The sequence below is a fragment of the Myotis daubentonii genome, chromosome 11 (genome assembly GCF_963259705.1).
Source record: "Myotis daubentonii chromosome 11, mMyoDau2.1, whole genome shotgun sequence".
Taxonomy (NCBI): Eukaryota; Metazoa; Chordata; class Mammalia; order Chiroptera; family Vespertilionidae; genus Myotis; species Myotis daubentonii.
Genome location: NC_081850.1, coordinates 3,190,738 through 3,209,671, shown reverse-complemented (window position 1 = coordinate 3,209,671; position 18,934 = coordinate 3,190,738). Strand labels below are relative to the sequence as shown.

Sequence of the window (18,934 nt, the reverse complement as noted above, 5' to 3'; positions counted from 1 at the left end):
CCCCCCCCCCCCCCCCCCCCGCCAGGGCTCGCAGGCCCTACCTGGATGCTGTGCACCACGTCCCGGAACAGGGGCGAGCGCTGGGTCCAGGTGCTCACCAGCTCCACCGCCCGGTCAAAGTTCTTGACGTACTCGCCGTACATCTTGAGGAACGGGGCCAGCTTCTGCAGGATGTCCCCGAACCGAGGGTTCATGTCCCTTTGGGGGGGGGGGGGTGAGATCATCAGAGAAACCACTTGGCGAGGGGTCAGGTGAGAGGGACTTCATGGGGGGGCGTGGTGGGGGGCGGAGTCGGCCTGACCCCCTCTGTGTGGCGGGAGGCAAACTGTCGCCATCCGCCATCGGGAGCCTCCGTCTCCTTCCCCGACTCACAGGGAGGAGAAAATAGCAGGTGCCCGATGGCAAACGCAGGTGCCTGAACCGTCACCAGGGCAGGCACAGAGCCGCGCTCACACCCAGGCGGGAGCCACTGTCATGACGCCACGGCCTCAAAGAGACGCGAGGAACCGCACCGCAGCCCTCCCAGGAGCAAAGCTGAGCATGGACGACGCGGCACTGCGCACCCCTGACCAGGACTGGGCCAGGGATTGAGAAATAAGCCGCAAAAAGCATAAACGTAAATTAATAGTCTTTGATCTTAGAACTGTGGGGGAATTGATCCTAAATAAATCATCGAAAAGAAGGAAAAGGGCACACAGACAAAACCAGCCACTGCGGCCTCACGGGAAATGTGCCCGGGGGCTCAGGCAAGGCCCCGCCGGGAAGGTGGCCGCAGGCGCTGCCCCTGCACTGCTATCGCCCAGCAGCCGCGGGCACTGTGCGGACGGCCTCACCGGGCCTGGAGGAGAAAACCCCTTTCTCTCCAGAAGGACGTGTCAGCCAGCCCAGCCCTGAGCTTGAGCCCAAAGGCCTGGCGCCTGCTCCATAGGTGAGCCTGTCCCTCTGAAGATTGACATAGGGACCCAGTGTCCAGCTGGTCCTGGTGGGGGGAGCCCGGGCCTGGCTGCAGCCAGAGGGGCCAGGACACTGGCTCTGAGGGCCAGCAAAGGGCAGCAGCGGGAAGCCACAGACCAAAGCAGAACAGCAGAAAGCCGGGCGGTGGGGGGGAGGGCCGGTTGGGGGGCCGGTGGGGAGGGCTGGTGGCGCTGTGCCGGGATGTTTTGTGATTATGGCTTGCAGCCCCGCTGAGAATGAAGAGAAGTGGCAGAGGGAAAGGCCCCGCCCCAGAGGAGGACCCAAGGCGTACACTGAGGGGAAGCCTAATATTTTAAGGCAAAGGTGGAGTGTCCCTAGGAGGAAAAAGGCTCGGTTTGCTGGCTGCTGGGGTGCTTGCAGATGTCTAACCCCACTTAATCCCATGAAGCCCTAAGCAGGTCCCTTTCAGATGAAGAAGCTAAAGGCTGGGAGACACTAGCAGCCGTGGGTCGCTGAGGTCAGAGCTGGGAAGCAGGCCCAAGTGCCTCCTGGCTTTTTAAGTCATAAAAACTTGAGATTTAGAAGCCACTTGGCAAAGAGAATTAAGAAACAACAGCACCATGACACAATCACCAGGACAGCCAACTGTCAGCAGTGCAGAGCCAAGCTCCCTGGAGAGGCCGCACTCACCACTCCTCTGTGATCCTCGTCTGCAGCTCGGGCAGGAGGAACTGCTCGTGGAAGCGGTAGATGGAGGAGATGTTAGAGAAGACGCCTGTGGTGACTTCCGGAGGGACCCCTGCTTCTGTCAGCTGGGTGCAGAAGACCTGGGCACACAATGGTCACTGAGGGTGGTCACGTGGTGCAGTCACGCTTCTTCTGTGGGTGTGGGTGCCCAGGAGAGGCTGTGACGCCTCTCATTTCCCTAATAAGCCTCCCATTTCAGCAAAGTGGCTCCAATAACCTTTGGGTCTTACAGCAAGCTTCCTTATGGCTAAGGACGGGGATGAGGCAGATGGGGACAGACCATCCTTCCTCCATCTACCTTCATGGGAAATGGAAGGTCCCAATTTCCTTTCTCTACTTGTGAGGTCCAAACAGAGGCAACACCTGTAACACCCTGTGCGTCCTTTGGAGTTACTGCCTGAGCTCATAAATCCCATGTTGTCACATGGACAGAGAAAGTGCCACCCACAGACCCCAGAAAGATGTTTATTCAGAAAGATGTCCAGAGACCGTTCACATGCTCATATAATGTGACTGCCAGGAGTAAGGAGTAAAAACCCGCAAGGGGACCAGGCAAGACCTTTGCCCCACAGCCACAAGCTCTAAAAGCAAGAAGTATAAGTTTCTGGAGGGTACTTAAATTTGTCTGAGTTTTAGTATAGTCATTTGTATTCCAAATATATGGCCTAGCCAATGTTAAGATGGGGAGTTTGCCTGTGAAACTGCCCATGAAACTATGAATGTAGACAAAGGCATGCCCCAGCCAGAAGGCTACCTGGTCTAGCAGGTGCAGCCGCCTCACGTAGGTCTCCTCGGTGTGCAGGAGCTCCTGGGCGATGTGGAGCAGCTCCTGGGACCTGGAGCGCTGGGGAGAGAAGAGCCAGAGATGAGCTGGGGAAGGTGAGCCTTGGAGAGCAGATCTGACAAGGGCCGCTCTGCACCAGGGAAGACTAGGGGTGCTGTGAGGCCAGAAGAGGCTTCTGGGATTGGAAGGTGCAGAAGATTAACAAGGACACAGAAACTATAAAAAAGAGGAATTTAATATCAGATTTTATCAGGCAGAAGATTCAGCAAACTTGAAGATAGGTCATTTGAAATCATCAAGTCACAGGAGCAAAGAGAAAAAAGAATGAATAAAAACCAAGAGAACCTAAGGAACTTATGGAACACTAACAGAAAGACTAATATATTCATGATGAAAGTCCTAACAGGAGAACAGAGCTTATTTGAGGAAATAATGGCGGAAAACTCCCTAAATCTGAGTAAAGAAATGGACATACAAATTTGAGAAGCTCAAGAAACTTCAACGAGGTTGCATCTAAAATGAATGAGCCCTGGCCAGGTGGTACAGTTGGCTGGAGCATCGTCCCGTACACCAAAAAGGTTGCAGGTTTGATCCTCTGTCAGGGAGTGTACGGGAGGCAACTGATCAATGTTTCTCTCTCACATTGCTATTTTTCTCTCTCTTCCTCTCTCTCATTTCCTCTCCTCTAAAACATATAGTTGGGCGAGGATTAAAAAACTAAAACAAAAGAACCACACTGAGATCCATTATCTATATATATAAAAAGCCAATGACCGGAACGCCAGAATGACCTGAATGACTGGTCACTATGACGCCCACTGTGGCCAGCAAACTGGCCTGATCAGGGGGTGGGGCCGGCCGGCCAACCTCCTACAACTCCTCCCCCCAGCCAGCCCCGCCCCCAATGGGCCCCCACCACCTCGATCAGCCTGCAGACCACCCCCCAGCCAGCTCTGCCCCCAATCGGCCACCCCCACACCAATCAGGGGTGGTGCTGGCCGGCCAAGCTCCCACTGCCACTCCCCTGGCCACTAGCCCCTAATTGGCCCCACCACCCCATTCTGGGGTGGGGCTGGCTGGCCCACCACCCACAGCCCCTCCCCATAGCCGGCCCTGCCCCCAATCGGCCCCCCCACCCTCTTGCCAATCACCAGTGGCCCTTCCCCATAGCTGGCCCAGCCCTGATTGTGTCCCGATCGGGGCAGGCTGGCTGGCCAACCTCCCACCAGCTCCTCCTCCCCACAGGCCCATCCCTGATCCTCCCTGATTGGGGCCAGGCCGGCTGGATCCCACCCATGCACAAATTCATGCACTGGGCCTCTAGTCTATATATATATAAACCTAAGCGACTGTTACAACCGGACGACCGGCCGGTAGCTATGACATGCACTGACCACCAGGAGACAGATACTCAATGCAGGAGCTGACTCCTGGTGGTCAGTGCACTCCCACAGCCAACCTCCCGCAGTCCCTCCCCCTAGCCTGCCAGCCCTGATTGGCCCTGATCACTGGCCAGAGCGAGAGACCCTACCCATACACAAATTTGTGCACTGGGCCTCTAGTAATAATAATAAAAGAATGAGATGATGTATTTAATATGCTAAGAGAAAAAACTGTCAACCAAGAATACTGTATTCAGGAAAGCTGCCTTAAAATGAAGAAATTATGACCTTCCCAAATAAACTAAAGATGAAGAGTTCATTACCACTAGAGCTGCTCTACAAGAAATGTTTAACGAGTCCTGAAATTGTGAAGATGGTAGAGAGCAACATAAGCTGTACAAAAATATAAGGTTCTCAGTAAAGGTAATGCATGGATAAATATAGTAACATGCACTGTTGTAATTTTGGTACATAAAATTTAAATGATAAGAATATTTTAAAACTATAAACATTTATTAATGAGTATACAATGTATAAATATGTAATTTCTGACATCAATAACAGAGTGGGGAAGAAGGAGAGCTGTAAAGGAGTAGAATTTTTATATGCAATTCAAGTTATCAGTTCAAAATGAAATGTATAACTTTAATATATTTTATATAATTGCAATAGTAACCATAAAGAAAATAGCTATAAAATGTACACAAAAAGAAATGAGAAGAAATCAAAGCACATAAGGACAAAATTCAGTGAAACAAAGGAAGGCAGTGAGAGAGGGACAAAAAGCAACCATAATTCCTTTCTTATCAGTAATTACTTGAAAATGGATTATACTCCTAAATCAAAAGACATAAATTGGCTGAATGGATTGAAAAAATAGCATCCAGGAAGGATTAAAAATGGCGACGGAGTAAGTAGATGCTGCATGGACATGCTCCAGGACCAAACTGGAATGACAACTAAAATACAGAAAAACTTTCTGAATAATCAACTGGAGACTTGCTGGAGAGAACCCTGATAACTGAGGACCGAAAGTGGAGACCCCATAGAGACTGACAATTGCTATCCAGGCAGTGTTGCTGGGGGCAGGGAGGGTGGGGGTTTGGGGGACTTGAGGGGGTGGACAGCTGACCCACTCTATTGGAAAACACCTTGCCCCATGGTGTGAAGGTGCTGAGTCCCATTAAGAGACTAAGAATAACAATTAGCCTCCAGGCAGAAGCAATCACCCAACCCTGTTAGGAAAAAAACTCTCTTCACACCTGTGGACAATTGATGGCAGGCTAGTCAAGGCTAAATCCAATCAGTCTGCAAACATAAGTGGACACTGGAAGCTTTGAGTCTTTGCCTGATCTAATTAGTCAGAAAGCATTTGACACTGCCCTGCACTGGAGATTGAGAGGCGTATTAGATCTACCTATTACACAGTCACAAACCCAAACAGGCAGCCAAAAGGAGGATACAAAGAAACAACCCCCAAATGAAATAACAAGAGAATTCTCCAGAATACAAGATAAATGAAACAGAGATAAGAAATTTATCTGATGCAGAGTTCAGAATAATGATGGTAAAGATGCTCAACAGCATGAGAAAAGATATAGTAACTATGAAAACACAAATAAAGAATGACATAGCACAAATAAAGAACAAATTGGAAGGAATACACAGCAGATTAGGGGAAGCTGAGGATAGGATCAGTAAAATAGAAGCAGGATCAGTAAAATAGAAGACAGTTGAAAAGATCATTCAATTAGAGACCCAAAAAGAAAAAAATAATTAAAAAATAGGAGGACAGCCTGAGCCCATTTGGCTCAGTGAACAGAACATCAGCCTCTGGACCAAAAGGTCTCAGGTTCAATTCCAGTCAAGGGCATGTAACTCAGTTGCAGGCTCCTCCCCGGCCTGGGCTCTGGTTGGGGCTCATGCAGGAGGCAACCAATCAATGTGCTTCTCTCACATCAATATTACTGTCTTTCCCTCTCTCTTACACTCTCTCTAAAAATCAATGGAAAAATATCCTCTGGTGAGGATTAAACAAACAAACAGGAGGACAGCTTAAGGGAGCTGTGGGACAATGTGAAATGTAACAATATTCACATAGCAGGTGTGCCAGAAGAGGCAGAAAGGGAAAAGGGGATAGAGAACGTGTTTGATGAAATAATGGCAGAAAACTTCCCTCACCTGGTGAAGGAAAATGTCACACAAATTAGGGCAGCACAGAGAGTGCCAAGCAGGAAGAACCCAAACAGGCTCATGCCCAGTCACATGGTAATTAAAATGCCAAAAATTGAAGACAAAGAGAGTATCTTAAAGGCAGTAAGAGAAAAGCAAACTGTTACCAACAAAGGAGCTCCCATAAGGCTGACACCTGATTTCTCATCAGAAACTCTATAGGCCAGAAAGGAATGGCATGAAGTGCTCAAGATGATGGAAAGCAAAAATCTGAAACCAAAATTACTATATCTATCAAGGCTATCATTCAAAATAGATGGTGATAAAGAGCTTCCCAGACAAAAAAGGCTAAAAGCGTACATCACTACCAAGCCAGCATTACAAGATGTGCTAAAGGGACTGCTGTAATGAGAAGAAGAAACCTAGACATACAGAATTAAAATGGCAATAAGTAAGTACTTATCAATAATAAACTTAAATGTAAATGGATTAAATTCTCCAATCAAAAGGCATAGGGTAGTTGAATGGCTATGAAAACATGACCCAACTATATGCTGTCTACAAGAGATCCACCTCAGAACAAAAGACACACACAGAATGAGAGTGAAGGGTTGGGAAAAAATTCTCCATGCAAATGGAAAAGAAAAAAAAGCTGGGGTAGCAATATTCATATCCAACAAAATAGACTTCAAAATGAAGTCCATCACAAGAGACACAAAAGTCATTACATAATACTAAAGGGATCAATCCAACAGGAGGATATAACCTTGGTAAACATATATGCACCCAAAATAGGAGTACCTAAATATATAAAAAAAAACTTCTAGAGGACGTTAAGGGAGAGATCAACAACAATACAGTCATAGTAGGGGATGTTAACACCCCACTGACTCCACTGGATAGATCTTCCAGATAAAAACTTAACAAGGAAACAGGGTCCTTAAAGGACACACTGGATCAGGAGGATTTAACTGACATTTATAGGGTTTTTCACCCCAAAGCTGCAGAATACACATTCTTCTTGAGTGCACATGGGTCATTCACAAAGACAGACCACATGTTAGGACACAAAACAAGTCTCTACAAGTTCAAGAAGATGGAAATCATACCAAGTATCTTTTCAGATCACAGTAGAATCAAATTAGAAATCAACTACAGTAAAAACACCCAGAAACATTCAAACACATGGAGGCTAAATAGCATGTTATTAAACAATGAATCAGTTACTTATGAGATCAAGAAAGAAATTAAAAACTTCCTGGAAACAAATGAACACACAACCAACAAAAACATCTGGGACACAGAAAAAGCAGTCCTGAGAGGGAAGTTCATAGCATTACAGGCATACTTCAAAAACCAAGAAAAATTAACAATAAACTATTTAACCCTACTACTTAAAGAGCAGAAAGAGAACAACAAGAAAAGTAGAAGAAAGAAAACATTCAAACATTCAAAGAAGAACTAACACCCATCCTCCTCAAATTATTCCAAAAACTCCAAGAGGGCGGAACACTTCCAAGCTCTTTTTACGAGGCCAGCTTTATCCTAATTCCAAAACCAAATAAAGACACTACAAAAAAAGAGAAGTACAGGCCAATACCCCTGATGAATATAGATGCTAAAATTCTCAACAAAATGCTAGCAAATTGCATCCAGCAATATATTAAAAAGATCATACAACATGATCGAGTGGGATTTAGTCCAGGGATGCAAGGATGGTACAATATTCACAAATCAATAAACGTACATCACATAAACAAATTGAAAGACAAAAATCACATGATCATATCAATAGACACAGGAAAAGCATTCAACAAAATCCAACACCCAGTTAAAAACTGTGTCCCAGTTTTTAAATAAAAACTCTCAGTAAAGTGGGAATATAGGGAGTATATTGCAACATGATAAAGGCCATATATGACAAACCTACAGCACACAGCCTACTCAACAGGTAAAAACTAAAACCATTTCCCCTAAGAACAGGAACAAGACAGGGATGTCTCATTCAACATAGTACTGGAAGTGCTAGCCACAGCGATCAGACAAGAAGAAGAAATGAAAGGCATCCAGATTGGAAAGTAGGAAGTAAAACTCTCATTATTTGCAGATGGCATGATATTATACATAGAAAACCCTAAAGACTCCACCAAAAAACTACTACATTTAATAAATGAATTTGGCAATGTAGCAGGATACAAAATCAACACCCAAAAATGAATGGCTTTTTTTATACACCAATAATGAATTCTCAGAAAGAGAAATTAAGCAAACAATCCCATTTGCCATTGCAACCAAAAAATTAAGATACTTAGGTAAAAGACATTCTCGAAAAACTATAGGACGTTGGGGGAAAAAAGAGATAGAATGAGATATAAACATGTGGAAGAATATTCTGTGTTCATGGATTGGTAGAATCAACATCATTAAAATGTCCATACTACCCAAACCAATATATAGATTCAATACAATCTCTATTAAAATAGCAACAGTATATTTCATAGATCTAGAACAAATACTCCAAAAATTTATATGGAACCAAAAAAGACCCCAAATAGCCACAGCAACCTTGAGAAAGAAGAACAAAATTGGAGGGATCACAATGCCAGATATTAAGTTATACTACAAAGCCACTGTAATCAAAACAGCCTGGTACTGGAACAAGAACAGGCATATAGATCAATGGAATAGAACAGAGACTCCAGAAATCAACCCAAGTCATTATGCTCAATTAATATTTGACTAAGGAGGCAAGAGCATACAATGGAATCAAGACAGTCTCTTCAATAAATGGTGTTGGAATAATTGGACAGATACATGCGAAAAAATGAAACTAGACCACCAACTTATACCATATACAAAAATAAACTAAAAATGGATAAAAGACTTAAATATAAGTTGTGAAACCATAAAAATCCTGGAAGAAACCATAGGCAGCAACATCTCAAACATCTTTTGTACCAATATGTTTACAGATACATCTCCTATGGCAGCGGTCGCCAACCTTTCGGGCCTCACAGACCGTCAGTGGTCCACGGACCACCAGTTGGTGACCACTGTCTTAGGAAAAAAGAAACTAAGGACAAAATAAATAAATGGGACCACATCAAAATAAAAGGCTTCTGCACAGCAAAAGAAACCATCAACAAAACAAAAAGAGAGCCCACGGTATGGGAGAATATATTTGGCAATGATACAGCTGTTTAAGGGTTAATATCCAAAATATATAAGGAACTTATACAACTGAACAATCCAATTAAAAAATGGGCAAAGAACCTAAATAGACACTTCTCCAAAGCGGACATACAAACAGCCAAGAGACATATGAAAAAATGCTCAAAGTCACTGAACATCAGAGAGATGCAAACTAAAACAACAATGAGGTATCACCTCACACCTGTCAGAATGGCTACCATCAACAAATCAACAAATGACAAGTGCTGGTGAGGATGTGGAGAAGAGGGAACCCTCGCGCACTGCTGGTGGGAATGCAGACTGGTGCAGCCATTATGGAAGACAGTATGGAGTTTCCTCAAAAAATTAAATATGAAACTGCCATTTGACCCAGTGACCCCACTTCTAGGAATATATCCTAAGAATCCCAAAACACCAATCAGAAGAATGTATGCACCCCTATGTTCATAGCAGCACAATTTACAATAGCTAAGATCTGGAAACAGCCCATGTGCCCATCAGCAGACGAGTGGATAAAAAGCTGTGGTACATTTACACCATGGAGTACTATGCAGCAGTAAAAAAGAAGGCTCTCTTACCCTTTGAGACAGCATGGAGGGACCTGGGGAGTATCATGCTAAGTGAAATAAGCCAGTCAGAGAAAGACAAGTATCACATGATCCCACTCATATGTGGAATCTACGTAACAAAATAAAGTGAACAGAGTGGATCCACAGACATGGAAGCATGGAACAGAGTGCAGGATCTCGGAGGGAAGGCAGGGAGGGTGGGGGGTGGGAGGTAATCAACCAAAGAGCTTGTATGCATATATGCATGGCCCATGGACACAGACAGTGGGGTGGTCAGGGCCTGGGGCAGGGTGGGAGTGGGCTGGAGGAGTCAATGGTGGAAAAAAGGGGACATATGTTATATTTTCAACAATAAAGATTTAAATATATGTATGTAGATATAAACAATAAAATGGCAATCCTATATAATAAAAGGCTAATATGCAAGTTGTCCCCTCGACTGGCCTGCCAACCACCCGTGGCCCTTCCCCCTGGCCCACCCAGCCTGATCGGCCCCGAGGCGGGCCGGCTGAACCCCACCTGGTCATGTATTCGTGCACCAGGCCTCTAGTTCCAAATCACTGTGGATGGTGTTAGAAGGGTATGATATTTATAGAGATGATCATTTAATAAATTTTATGTCTAATCACTGGGGTGTAAACATGAAACTAATATAATATTGTATGTCAACCGTAATTGAAAAAAAAGAAAAATAATGAATTTTAAAAATAAAATATCTTTGTTAATCACAATAGAATAAAATGAAATCAATAGCCCTGGCTGATGTGGATCAGTGGTTAGAGTTTTGGCTCACCACAGGGTCACAGGTTCGATTCCCAGTCAAGGGCACATTCCTGGGTTGTAGTTCGATCCCCAGTCCCAGTCGGGGTACATGTGGGAGGCAACCAATCAATGCTCTCTCTCACATCAATCTCTCTCTCTCTCTCTCTCTCTCTCTCTCTCTCTCTCTTTCTCTCTGTCTCTCTCTCTCTCTCGCTCTCTCCCTCCTTTCCACTCTCTCTAAAAAGTCAATGGAAAAAATATCCTCAGGTGAGGATTAACTAACAAACAAACAAAAAGTCACAAAGGAAACTAGAAAGTGCCTTGAGGAAAGTGGGAGTAAGAGCACAGCACCCCCTGTGTGGACGGCGCCGAGCTGCCGAGAGGACCGCTTAGAGCTGCAAGGGCACCTGGGAAGAAGGAGAGGCCTCAGCCAACAGCCCCGCCCAACACCTCACGAAGCTGGAAGAACGAGAACGAAACCCAAAGCAGCTCCAAAGGAGAGAACAGTAGAGATTAGAGTATAAGTGAAACAGAATAGAAAAACTATGACACAAATCAACACAATTAAGAGTTGTTTTTTTGAAAAGAATCAATTAAATTGACAAACCCTTAGTTAAATTAATTAAGAAGAAAAGAGAAGACTCAAATAACTAATATCAGAAATTGAAAGAGAAAACATGACAATTTGATGCCACAGAAATAAAAAGGACTATAAGAGAATACTATGAATAATTGGATACTGTAGAAGAAATGGATAAATTCTTTGAAACACAAAACCTACCAAGACTGAATCACAAAGAAACCGAAAATCTGAACAGACCAGTAATGAGTAAAGAGATTGAATAAGCAATTAAAGACTTTCCAACAGAAAAAACCCAAGTGGCTTCACTAGAGAATTAATAACACTGGAGAACCATTTGTCTCAGATACTTCCAAAAAGTTGAAGAGACACGTCCAAGTTTATTCTGTAAGACAAGCACTACCCTTATACCAAAGCCACACAAAGATGTCACAAGAAAAGAAAACTATCCGTCATTATTGCTGATGAATATTGATGCAAAAACCCTCATCAAAATATTAGCAAATTATACTCAGTAGCATATTAAAAGGATCAGCCTGGCCAGTGTGGCTCAGTGGTTGACTGTCAACCCATGAACCAGGAGATCACTGTTTGATTCCCGGTTAGGGAACATGCCCAGGTTGTGGGCTCGATCACCAGTGTGGGGCGGGCAGGAGGCAGCCAATTGATGATTCTCTCATTATTGATGTTTCTATTCCTCTTTTTCTCTCCCTTCCTCTCTGAAATCAGTAAAAACATGTTTTAAAAAAATAAAAAATTAAAGGATCATCTACCATGACCAAGTGGAATTTATTTCTGGAATACAAGAATGGTTCACTAGATGAAAGTCAATCCATGTAATACAGAATGAAGGGAAAATTGTCACAGAAAAATCATTTGACAAGATGCAATATCCTTTTGTGACAAGAACAATCAACAAATTAGGACTAGAAGAAGGAAACTAATTCCACATAATACAGGCCAATCTGACATGGACGTACACCTGGGTGGCCCCCCATGCCAGCACCCCTTCGTCCCTGCTGGGTGGGAACTTGACCACAGGGTCCCGGTCCCTGGTCCAGAGCCCCGCCCTGAGGGTTGGGCCCGTGTGCAATAAATGGGCCAACGTGCGACAAATCAGAATCCCATGATGAAGAACGTGGACCGTTCCCCGCGTGGCCATGTGACATGCCACTTTCATGTCGCAGACACAGAGCCTGCCCTGGGAGCACCGGAGGCTGGGCGGGCAGAGGGCCACCCTGAGCCTGCACGTGCCAGGGACCTGGGACAGGCAGTCAGCTTCCCTGGAGCGGCCCAGGTGGTGGGGCCCACAGTAAACACAGCATTTATTTATTTTTATTTTACGATGTTTTGGCATTTTGGGGCCTTGCTCACCCTGTTTGCTGGTCCCCGCCTCCCCCCCTCCCCCCGGTCCCCCACCCCTTCTCTAATCACCCTGGGCCGTACCAGACATCAGGGACAGCTGTGCCTCAGCCCGCTGGGATGACCACCTGGCCAGTCCTAAATGTGCTCATTGCCTCACCTGGTCCTTCCCTCAGAAGTTACAGAAAAGCCTCTTGCCCTCCCCTGCCGGGAGCTGGTCCATCCTTGCTGTTTCAAGGGACCTGGCATATATGGCATACGGTTCTTAATATGTTTGCTCACCTTCTTGGCGCTGTGTTTTAACCAAGGTCACCTCTCCGAGAAAGGTTGTTTCCCCACGTAGGAATTTTTCCCTGAAGTCAGGGAGGGGATGAAACTCCTTAACTAAGTGCCAGGCGGGTAGTTAATCACTACAAACAATCATGCTTAAGCTACATAATCTTTACTCCCTGGAATGGAGATAAGAAACGCCCTAACCTTTGTAATAGAGATTGATAGGATTGAATCAACTGGTATAAATACAGATGTAACCAGACAGAGAGACAGAACTCAGAACACAGAGCTTAGGAGACAGGGCTTGGAAGACAGGACCAAGAGAGACAGAGCCTAGGCACAGAACCTACACAGAACGTTCTCTAGAGACAGAAGAACTTCGCTGGCGAGAGCATGCCAGAGGATCCTGGACAGAAACTGGCGTCAGAACCTAGAGACAGAACCTAGCGAGAGAACATGGCAAGGGATCCTGGACTGAACCTGACTACAGAGATTGGCAGGAGAACCTGACTGGAACCTGGTGACTGAACCTGGCTGGAGAACCTGGACGGAGCCTGGCTGGGGAACCTAGCAAGGGAACATGGCTACAGAGCCTCTCTGGAGATCCGGACCAGAACTTGGCTGGAGATCCTGGCTGGAGATCCTGGCTAGGCTGCTGATCAACTGAACTCTGTCTCCATGTCCTTCCTTCTTCGCCGACTCCGTCTACGCCTTTGGGGACCCCTGGACCTGCTGGGGTTGGACCCTGGCACTCTCCCACCCCCCTACCTCCCCCAGCGGCCCTGCAGCTTCCCCTGGGGCCTCTGGGTGGTGCTGTCCTAGGAACTGGGAGTCACACTGTTTCTCAGTGGCTGTCAACTCCTGACCTGTGGCCTCATCACACTCAAAGGATAATGAGACCTGGATTACAGCCGGGCCAGCAGCCCCCAGAGGCTGGTTCTGGGCGGTGAGGCTGGCAGCTGCCCTTGGCCCCAGGCCTGTCTCCTGGTGCTGCCACAGCAGCCAGCACACAGCCAGGGGCCCGGCCTCGCCCGTCAGACACCCCACTTCTCTAGGGAGCAGCGCTGGCCCTTCCAGCACAGGGCCTCCCTCGCAGGGTGTCTGCTCTGTTTCTCTCCTTATGCGTCAGAGCCCGGGATGCTAACGGGCCGCAGAAGGGCTTTCTGTGAGGCCAGCCCTGGGCTCCCTGCCGTGGACACAGCAGCTCCCCAGGCTGCTGCTCGGTGCTCCACCTGCCCCACGGGCTCCCTTCCCGCCCCGCCCCATCCGATGACCCGTGTGTGTGCCTTCCTCGAAGCCCTGCAAGGTGGACAGCAAGCCCAGGGCGCTGGCGGTGGCACGGCTCCTGCTGAGACAGGCAGCCAGGTTCCAGACCAGGGCCGACTGGGTGTGGTCCCCCCCCCCCCCCCCCCCGAACCCGTCCAGGGACCTCTGCGAGCGTGGTGTCTGAGCAGGCACCCAACTACTGGCACCAAGCGGGAGTGAGGCCACTGCCACCTCAGACAGACCCCCTGGAGGAGCCCTGTCCTGGGCAGAAGGGCAACCCACCTTGGCCAGGTCTGCACAGGCCCCCGGGGGGCTGCTCTCCGACGCTGGCTCCTGGCCGCCGTCCTGGCCCATGTCGCTGTTGGCCTCCTTCCGGGTGGTGTTGCTGCCTGGGGCCGCCTCGGGGTGCAGTGCCAGGAGGGTGGGGCCCCCCGCCTCGCTGCCCTCCTGGCAGGAGAAGGGCCCGGCGGGCGCGCTGCGGGTCGGGCTGTCGATCCCGCTGTCCCGGTTAGGGATCTTGGCGGGGCTCACAGCAGCCTGGCCGCCAGGGCTCCTCGGGGCAGGGGCCGCACGGGGGGCTCCGGGCCCGATGGGCAGCGCCTGCAGTTTCCCTGGGTCTGTGCTGGGCAGCTCTGGGGAGCAGCCGCCAGGCCCATCTTCTGGCCCCTCGGGGGCGGCGTGGGGGGCCGTGGCTGTGGAGACCCCTCCTCCTGCCTCCATCCTCAGGGCTGAGCTCTCTGACGAACGGAGGGGCTGGGGGGCGGGGGCTTCCTGTCGGAGAAAGGAGCGAGGTCAATGCCGCTGGGCCTGGGCCCGCCCTCAGGGCCCGACGCAGCACCCAGGACGCCTCCCCGGGGTCAGCCTCCGTGGCCTCCGCTCCCTGCCTGGGGCTTTGGGGCAATGGCCAATGGAAACTGAATCTCTTCGACATAAACACGGAAGAAAGGCAGAGAGGAGGGAGAGCGTGAGGAAGAAAGGGAGGTGGAGGGAGGAGGACATCCTACAGTAGAAGCTACCTGCCGCCCCATGAATTCAAAATATACACGCAGAACAACAGCGAGGCTGTGGAAGCACCGGTCAGCGGAGAGGGCCTGCAGGGAGGGCGGGCAGGCTGCCTTCCCAGCCCGGAGTGCTGAAGCAGAGTCCCTGGTGTGGGCAGCGCCTGGGGCCATCTGGACACTCAGGCCAGAACTGAGCTGGTCCCTGGACACAGGCGGTGCCTGCCCGAGCGGCCGGGTCCCCTGGAGTGTGCAGAGCTCACCCAGGGTGCAGGCCGGGCACCTGAGCACCTCACTGCCCCTCAGACACACCCTGCGCTCACACTCCGCCCCTCACAGGGAGGAAAAGCCTGCTGAGTGTAGTGTCTGGCAGCGGGGCTACCTGGAGTGGGGACTGCGGGTAGGGGGGGTAGGGGGCGGGCTGCAGCAGAGCCTTCGCGGGAGGGGCTGGGTGGACGGCTTCATGGCGTACATGTAGTCAAAACACTGAGTGTCCACTGGACCATGAATGATGTGTCAGTTATATCTCAGAGCAGAGGATGCCTCTGGATGTGGGGGCCTGGCCAGCAGCTGGCATCCTTAGTGTCAGCGTTCATGTTACAGAGGGCGCTGATGTCCAGAGCATGAGGTGAGGCATGCAACATCTCTTCCCAAGGACAGGCATGTGGACGTCCCTTCCCAAGGACAGGCGTGTGGACGTCCCTTCCCAAGGACAGGCGTGTGGACGTCCCTTCCCAAGGACAGGCGTGCAACGTCCATTCCCAAGGACAGGCATGTGGACATCCCTTCCCAAGGACAGGCGTGTGGACGTCCCTTCCCAAGGACAGGCGTGGGGACGTCCCTTCCCAAGGACAGGCGTGTGGACATCCCTTCCCAAGGACAGGCGTGTGGACAACCCTTCCCAAGGACAGGCGTGCGGACATCCCTTCCCAAGGACAAGTGTGTGGACATCCCTTCCCAAGGACAGGCGTGTGGACAACCCTTCCCAAGGACAGGCGTGCGGACGTCCCTTCCCAAGGACAGGCGTGCAACGTCCATTCCCAAGGACAGGCGTGCAATGTCCATTCCCAAGGACAGGCGTGTGGACATCCCTTCCCAAGGACAGGCGTGTGGACGTCCCTTCCCAAGGACAAGCGTGTGGACATCCCTTCCCAAGGACAGGCGTGCGGACATCCCTTCCCAAGGACAAGCGTGTGGACATCCCTTCCCAAGGACAGGCGTGCAACGTCCATTCCCAAGGACAGGCGTGCAATGTCCATTCCCAAGGACAGGCGTGTGGACATCCCTTCCCAAGGACAGGCGTGTGGACGTCCCTTCCCAAGGACAGGCATGCACCTTTCCAGTGGAGCCTGGAACCATGATCATCTCATCTTCCAGGACTTTAATGCCAGGGCAGCCATGATGCTGGGCCAGACAGGGGAGCCCTGGCGCGGGCGGAGCAGGCCAGGGATAGGTCCTGGTGGGGAACAGCCGAGACCACCGGGTCAGATCAGGAAGCTGAGGGATGCAGCCATGGCCTCACTCAACTAAGGGTGGACTTCCCAGCTGCAGCGTTCCCCAGGTCAAAGTGAGCACCAGGGCAGGCCAGGCTGCCCCGCTTCCCTCCACACAGCTCAGGGGGCAGTGGGCTTGGGAAGGGCACTCACATGTGGGCATGAGCTCCCACATACACACACCCCTCCACAGCACACATGTGTGCATGCATACACAGCGCCCGAGGGACCTTGTCCCAGGCAGAGGGAACGGCGTCCCAGGCAGAGGGAAAGGCGTCCCAGGCAGAGGGAACGGTGTCCCAGGCAGAGGGAATGGCATCCCAGGCAGAGGGAACGGTGTCCCAGGCAGAGGGAACGGTGTCCCAGGCAGAGGGAACCGCGCCCCAGGCAGAGGGAACGGTGTCCCAGGCAGACAGGATGTGAGCTGAGTGACATTTCATTCAGACCAGCAGAGGCAGGTCTGTGTCTCACATCTGCCCTGCGGTCAGGGCTGCCTCAAGCTCATCCCCTTTATGTCGGAGCCTCTGTTTCTTCAAATGCCATGTGGTGGCCGCCAGAGCCCACCTGGTGCAGGTGGAGAGGTTGCAGGAGGTAGCTGCTCCCGCGCTGTGGTCACTATTCTGCAGTGGGGATGCGGGGACCTGGGCTCACAGTGGGCGCAGGACAGCCAGGCCAGCCTGGCCCTGCGGACTCATGGAGCTCCGCCTCTCCGCTCCCAGCTGGAAGGACCCGCGACCCAGGCCTCCGGGGGTGGGTGCAGGTGCGGGTGCGGGTGCAGCCTGGGCAGCTTGAGGAGCCGCTGCGTGAGGAGGGGCTGGTTGTGGTCAGAGGCCTGTCAGCCCCGCCCCCCACCCCGACCCCTCCCTCCGAGCGGAACCAGGGCCTTGGGCCCCTGCGACTCCCCAGCTGGGGACAACCACTTCCTCTGTGCCCGCCCCACCCAGCCCCGCGAGCTGTCAGACTCGGGAGGCTTGGAGTGGGGGGTCAGGAGCAGGCAGTGGGGTGCTGTGTGCGCGCCTTCTCTCCGGCAAGAACTGCAGAGTCTGAGCGCTGGCCTTGCCCTGGCTCACAGCGGGGGTGGCCCCGCGGCCCCACCCGGAGCCAGCTGCTCACCGGGCCTGCTGCCCGCTCCACGCCCCCATGTCCGCACACCGTGGGCCCTGGGAGGCCTGCGGCGCACCCTCTTCCCGAGGCACCACCCAGACAAAGCTGCAGGCTCCGGGCCAAGGGTGTGGAGGGCCCAGCCCCAGAACTGTGTGTGGGACCCCCCCCCCCCTTTCTGGCTCAGGCCTGGAAGCCCGGCTGGAGTGGGGTCGGCCACTCCTGGGCTCAGATCCTCTTTCCTGGAGACGGAGACACCGACGACCCAGCGCTGTCCCCGCTCCCGGCGTCCCCCAGGGACCCGCACGCTTGCCTCTGCACAGTGACCCGACTGCCCACTCAGGCGCAGTGGCCTGGGGGCGCGGACACAGCCAGACACCACAGTGCCTCCCTGGCAGCGCCCCGATGCCGGGCGAGCTGGGAGCTGGTCAGTGTTTGAGACGGGACGTTTCTCAGGGGAGCAGTGTGGCCCGGGAGGAGGAAGTCAGCCCCAACCTGGCCAGACAAAGCTTCCACTAGGGACACCTTCACCAGGGGCTGCGCCCGCCGCGAGGCGCCCCGTCCTGCTCCGAATGCTCCCGGCCCAGAAGCGCCCTCGCCGGACCGAGCCCCCACCACTCACCTGCCTCGGCGGCTGCTCTGGCCTCGGGCAGAGCACTTCCTCCTGTGGTTCCGGAGCCGTCAGGGCGACAAGGGGTGCGTTTCCGCGGTCACACCCAGGCCCGCCCGCCGGCCGAGGGCTTCATTTCCTAGCAAACCCGGCCCGGGGGCACTCAGCGCGGCCCAGGGCGCCGGCCGGACACAGGGCCCTCTTGGGCAGGAACGGTGACCAGCACAGAGGGGTGGGAACTCGAGAGGCGCCTGGAAATGCTTATTTCCAGGGGTGACGCCAGCCCTCCAGCCAGACTTGCCTCCCAGCGCCCAGTGGGAGCAAGTACGCGCACATAACCACCCGGGGTCCTGCGAGGCGTAGGCCACAAACCCCTACCCAGTTCAAACGGTGGTTTCTTCACCCAACCTTACAGGCCTTTCACAAAACACAGTCATTTCCGGCGCTTCGGTTTCCTCACTGTCACACGGGTCACGTGGAGGCCCCCCCCCCCCCCCCCCCCCCACAGCGACGCACACAGGGAACTGAGTGACAGCTGAAGTCCACAAGGGCCTCGCCGGTTCCTTCCTTCACCGCTTTGGGCTCCCTGGGGCCCCAGTTCCCCCACATCCTGAGTGAGGCTCACAGCAGCTGGGCGGGGCTGCTCCCTCCCTCGGTCCCTCCAAATGTTGACCAATGGTGCCGAGGCTGTGTGCTGGGAGATGCGGCCCACTCCCCTCCAGACAGAC

General features: G+C 51.4%; 1 protein-coding gene across 2 annotated transcripts in view; it reads right to left on the bottom strand.

The window, feature by feature from the left end:
* FGD3 (FYVE, RhoGEF and PH domain containing 3) overlaps positions 1–18,376 on the bottom strand; it is a 40,125-nt gene extending 21,749 nt beyond the window's left edge. For both annotated transcript variants that reach the window (XM_059656327.1, XM_059656328.1), the window contains exons 1-5: positions 18,219–18,376; positions 14,287–14,775; positions 2,417–2,506; positions 1,606–1,742; positions 42–198 (exon numbers count right to left, since the gene is read on the bottom strand). In XM_059656327.1, coding sequence (XP_059512310.1) covers positions 42–198; positions 1,606–1,742; positions 2,417–2,506; positions 14,287–14,724 — 822 coding nt within the window. In that variant the 5' untranslated portion in view covers positions 14,725–14,775; positions 18,219–18,376. The remainder of the gene's footprint in view (positions 1–41; positions 199–1,605; positions 1,743–2,416; positions 2,507–14,286; positions 14,776–18,218) is intronic.
* Positions 18,377–18,934: the final 558 nt, after the last annotated feature.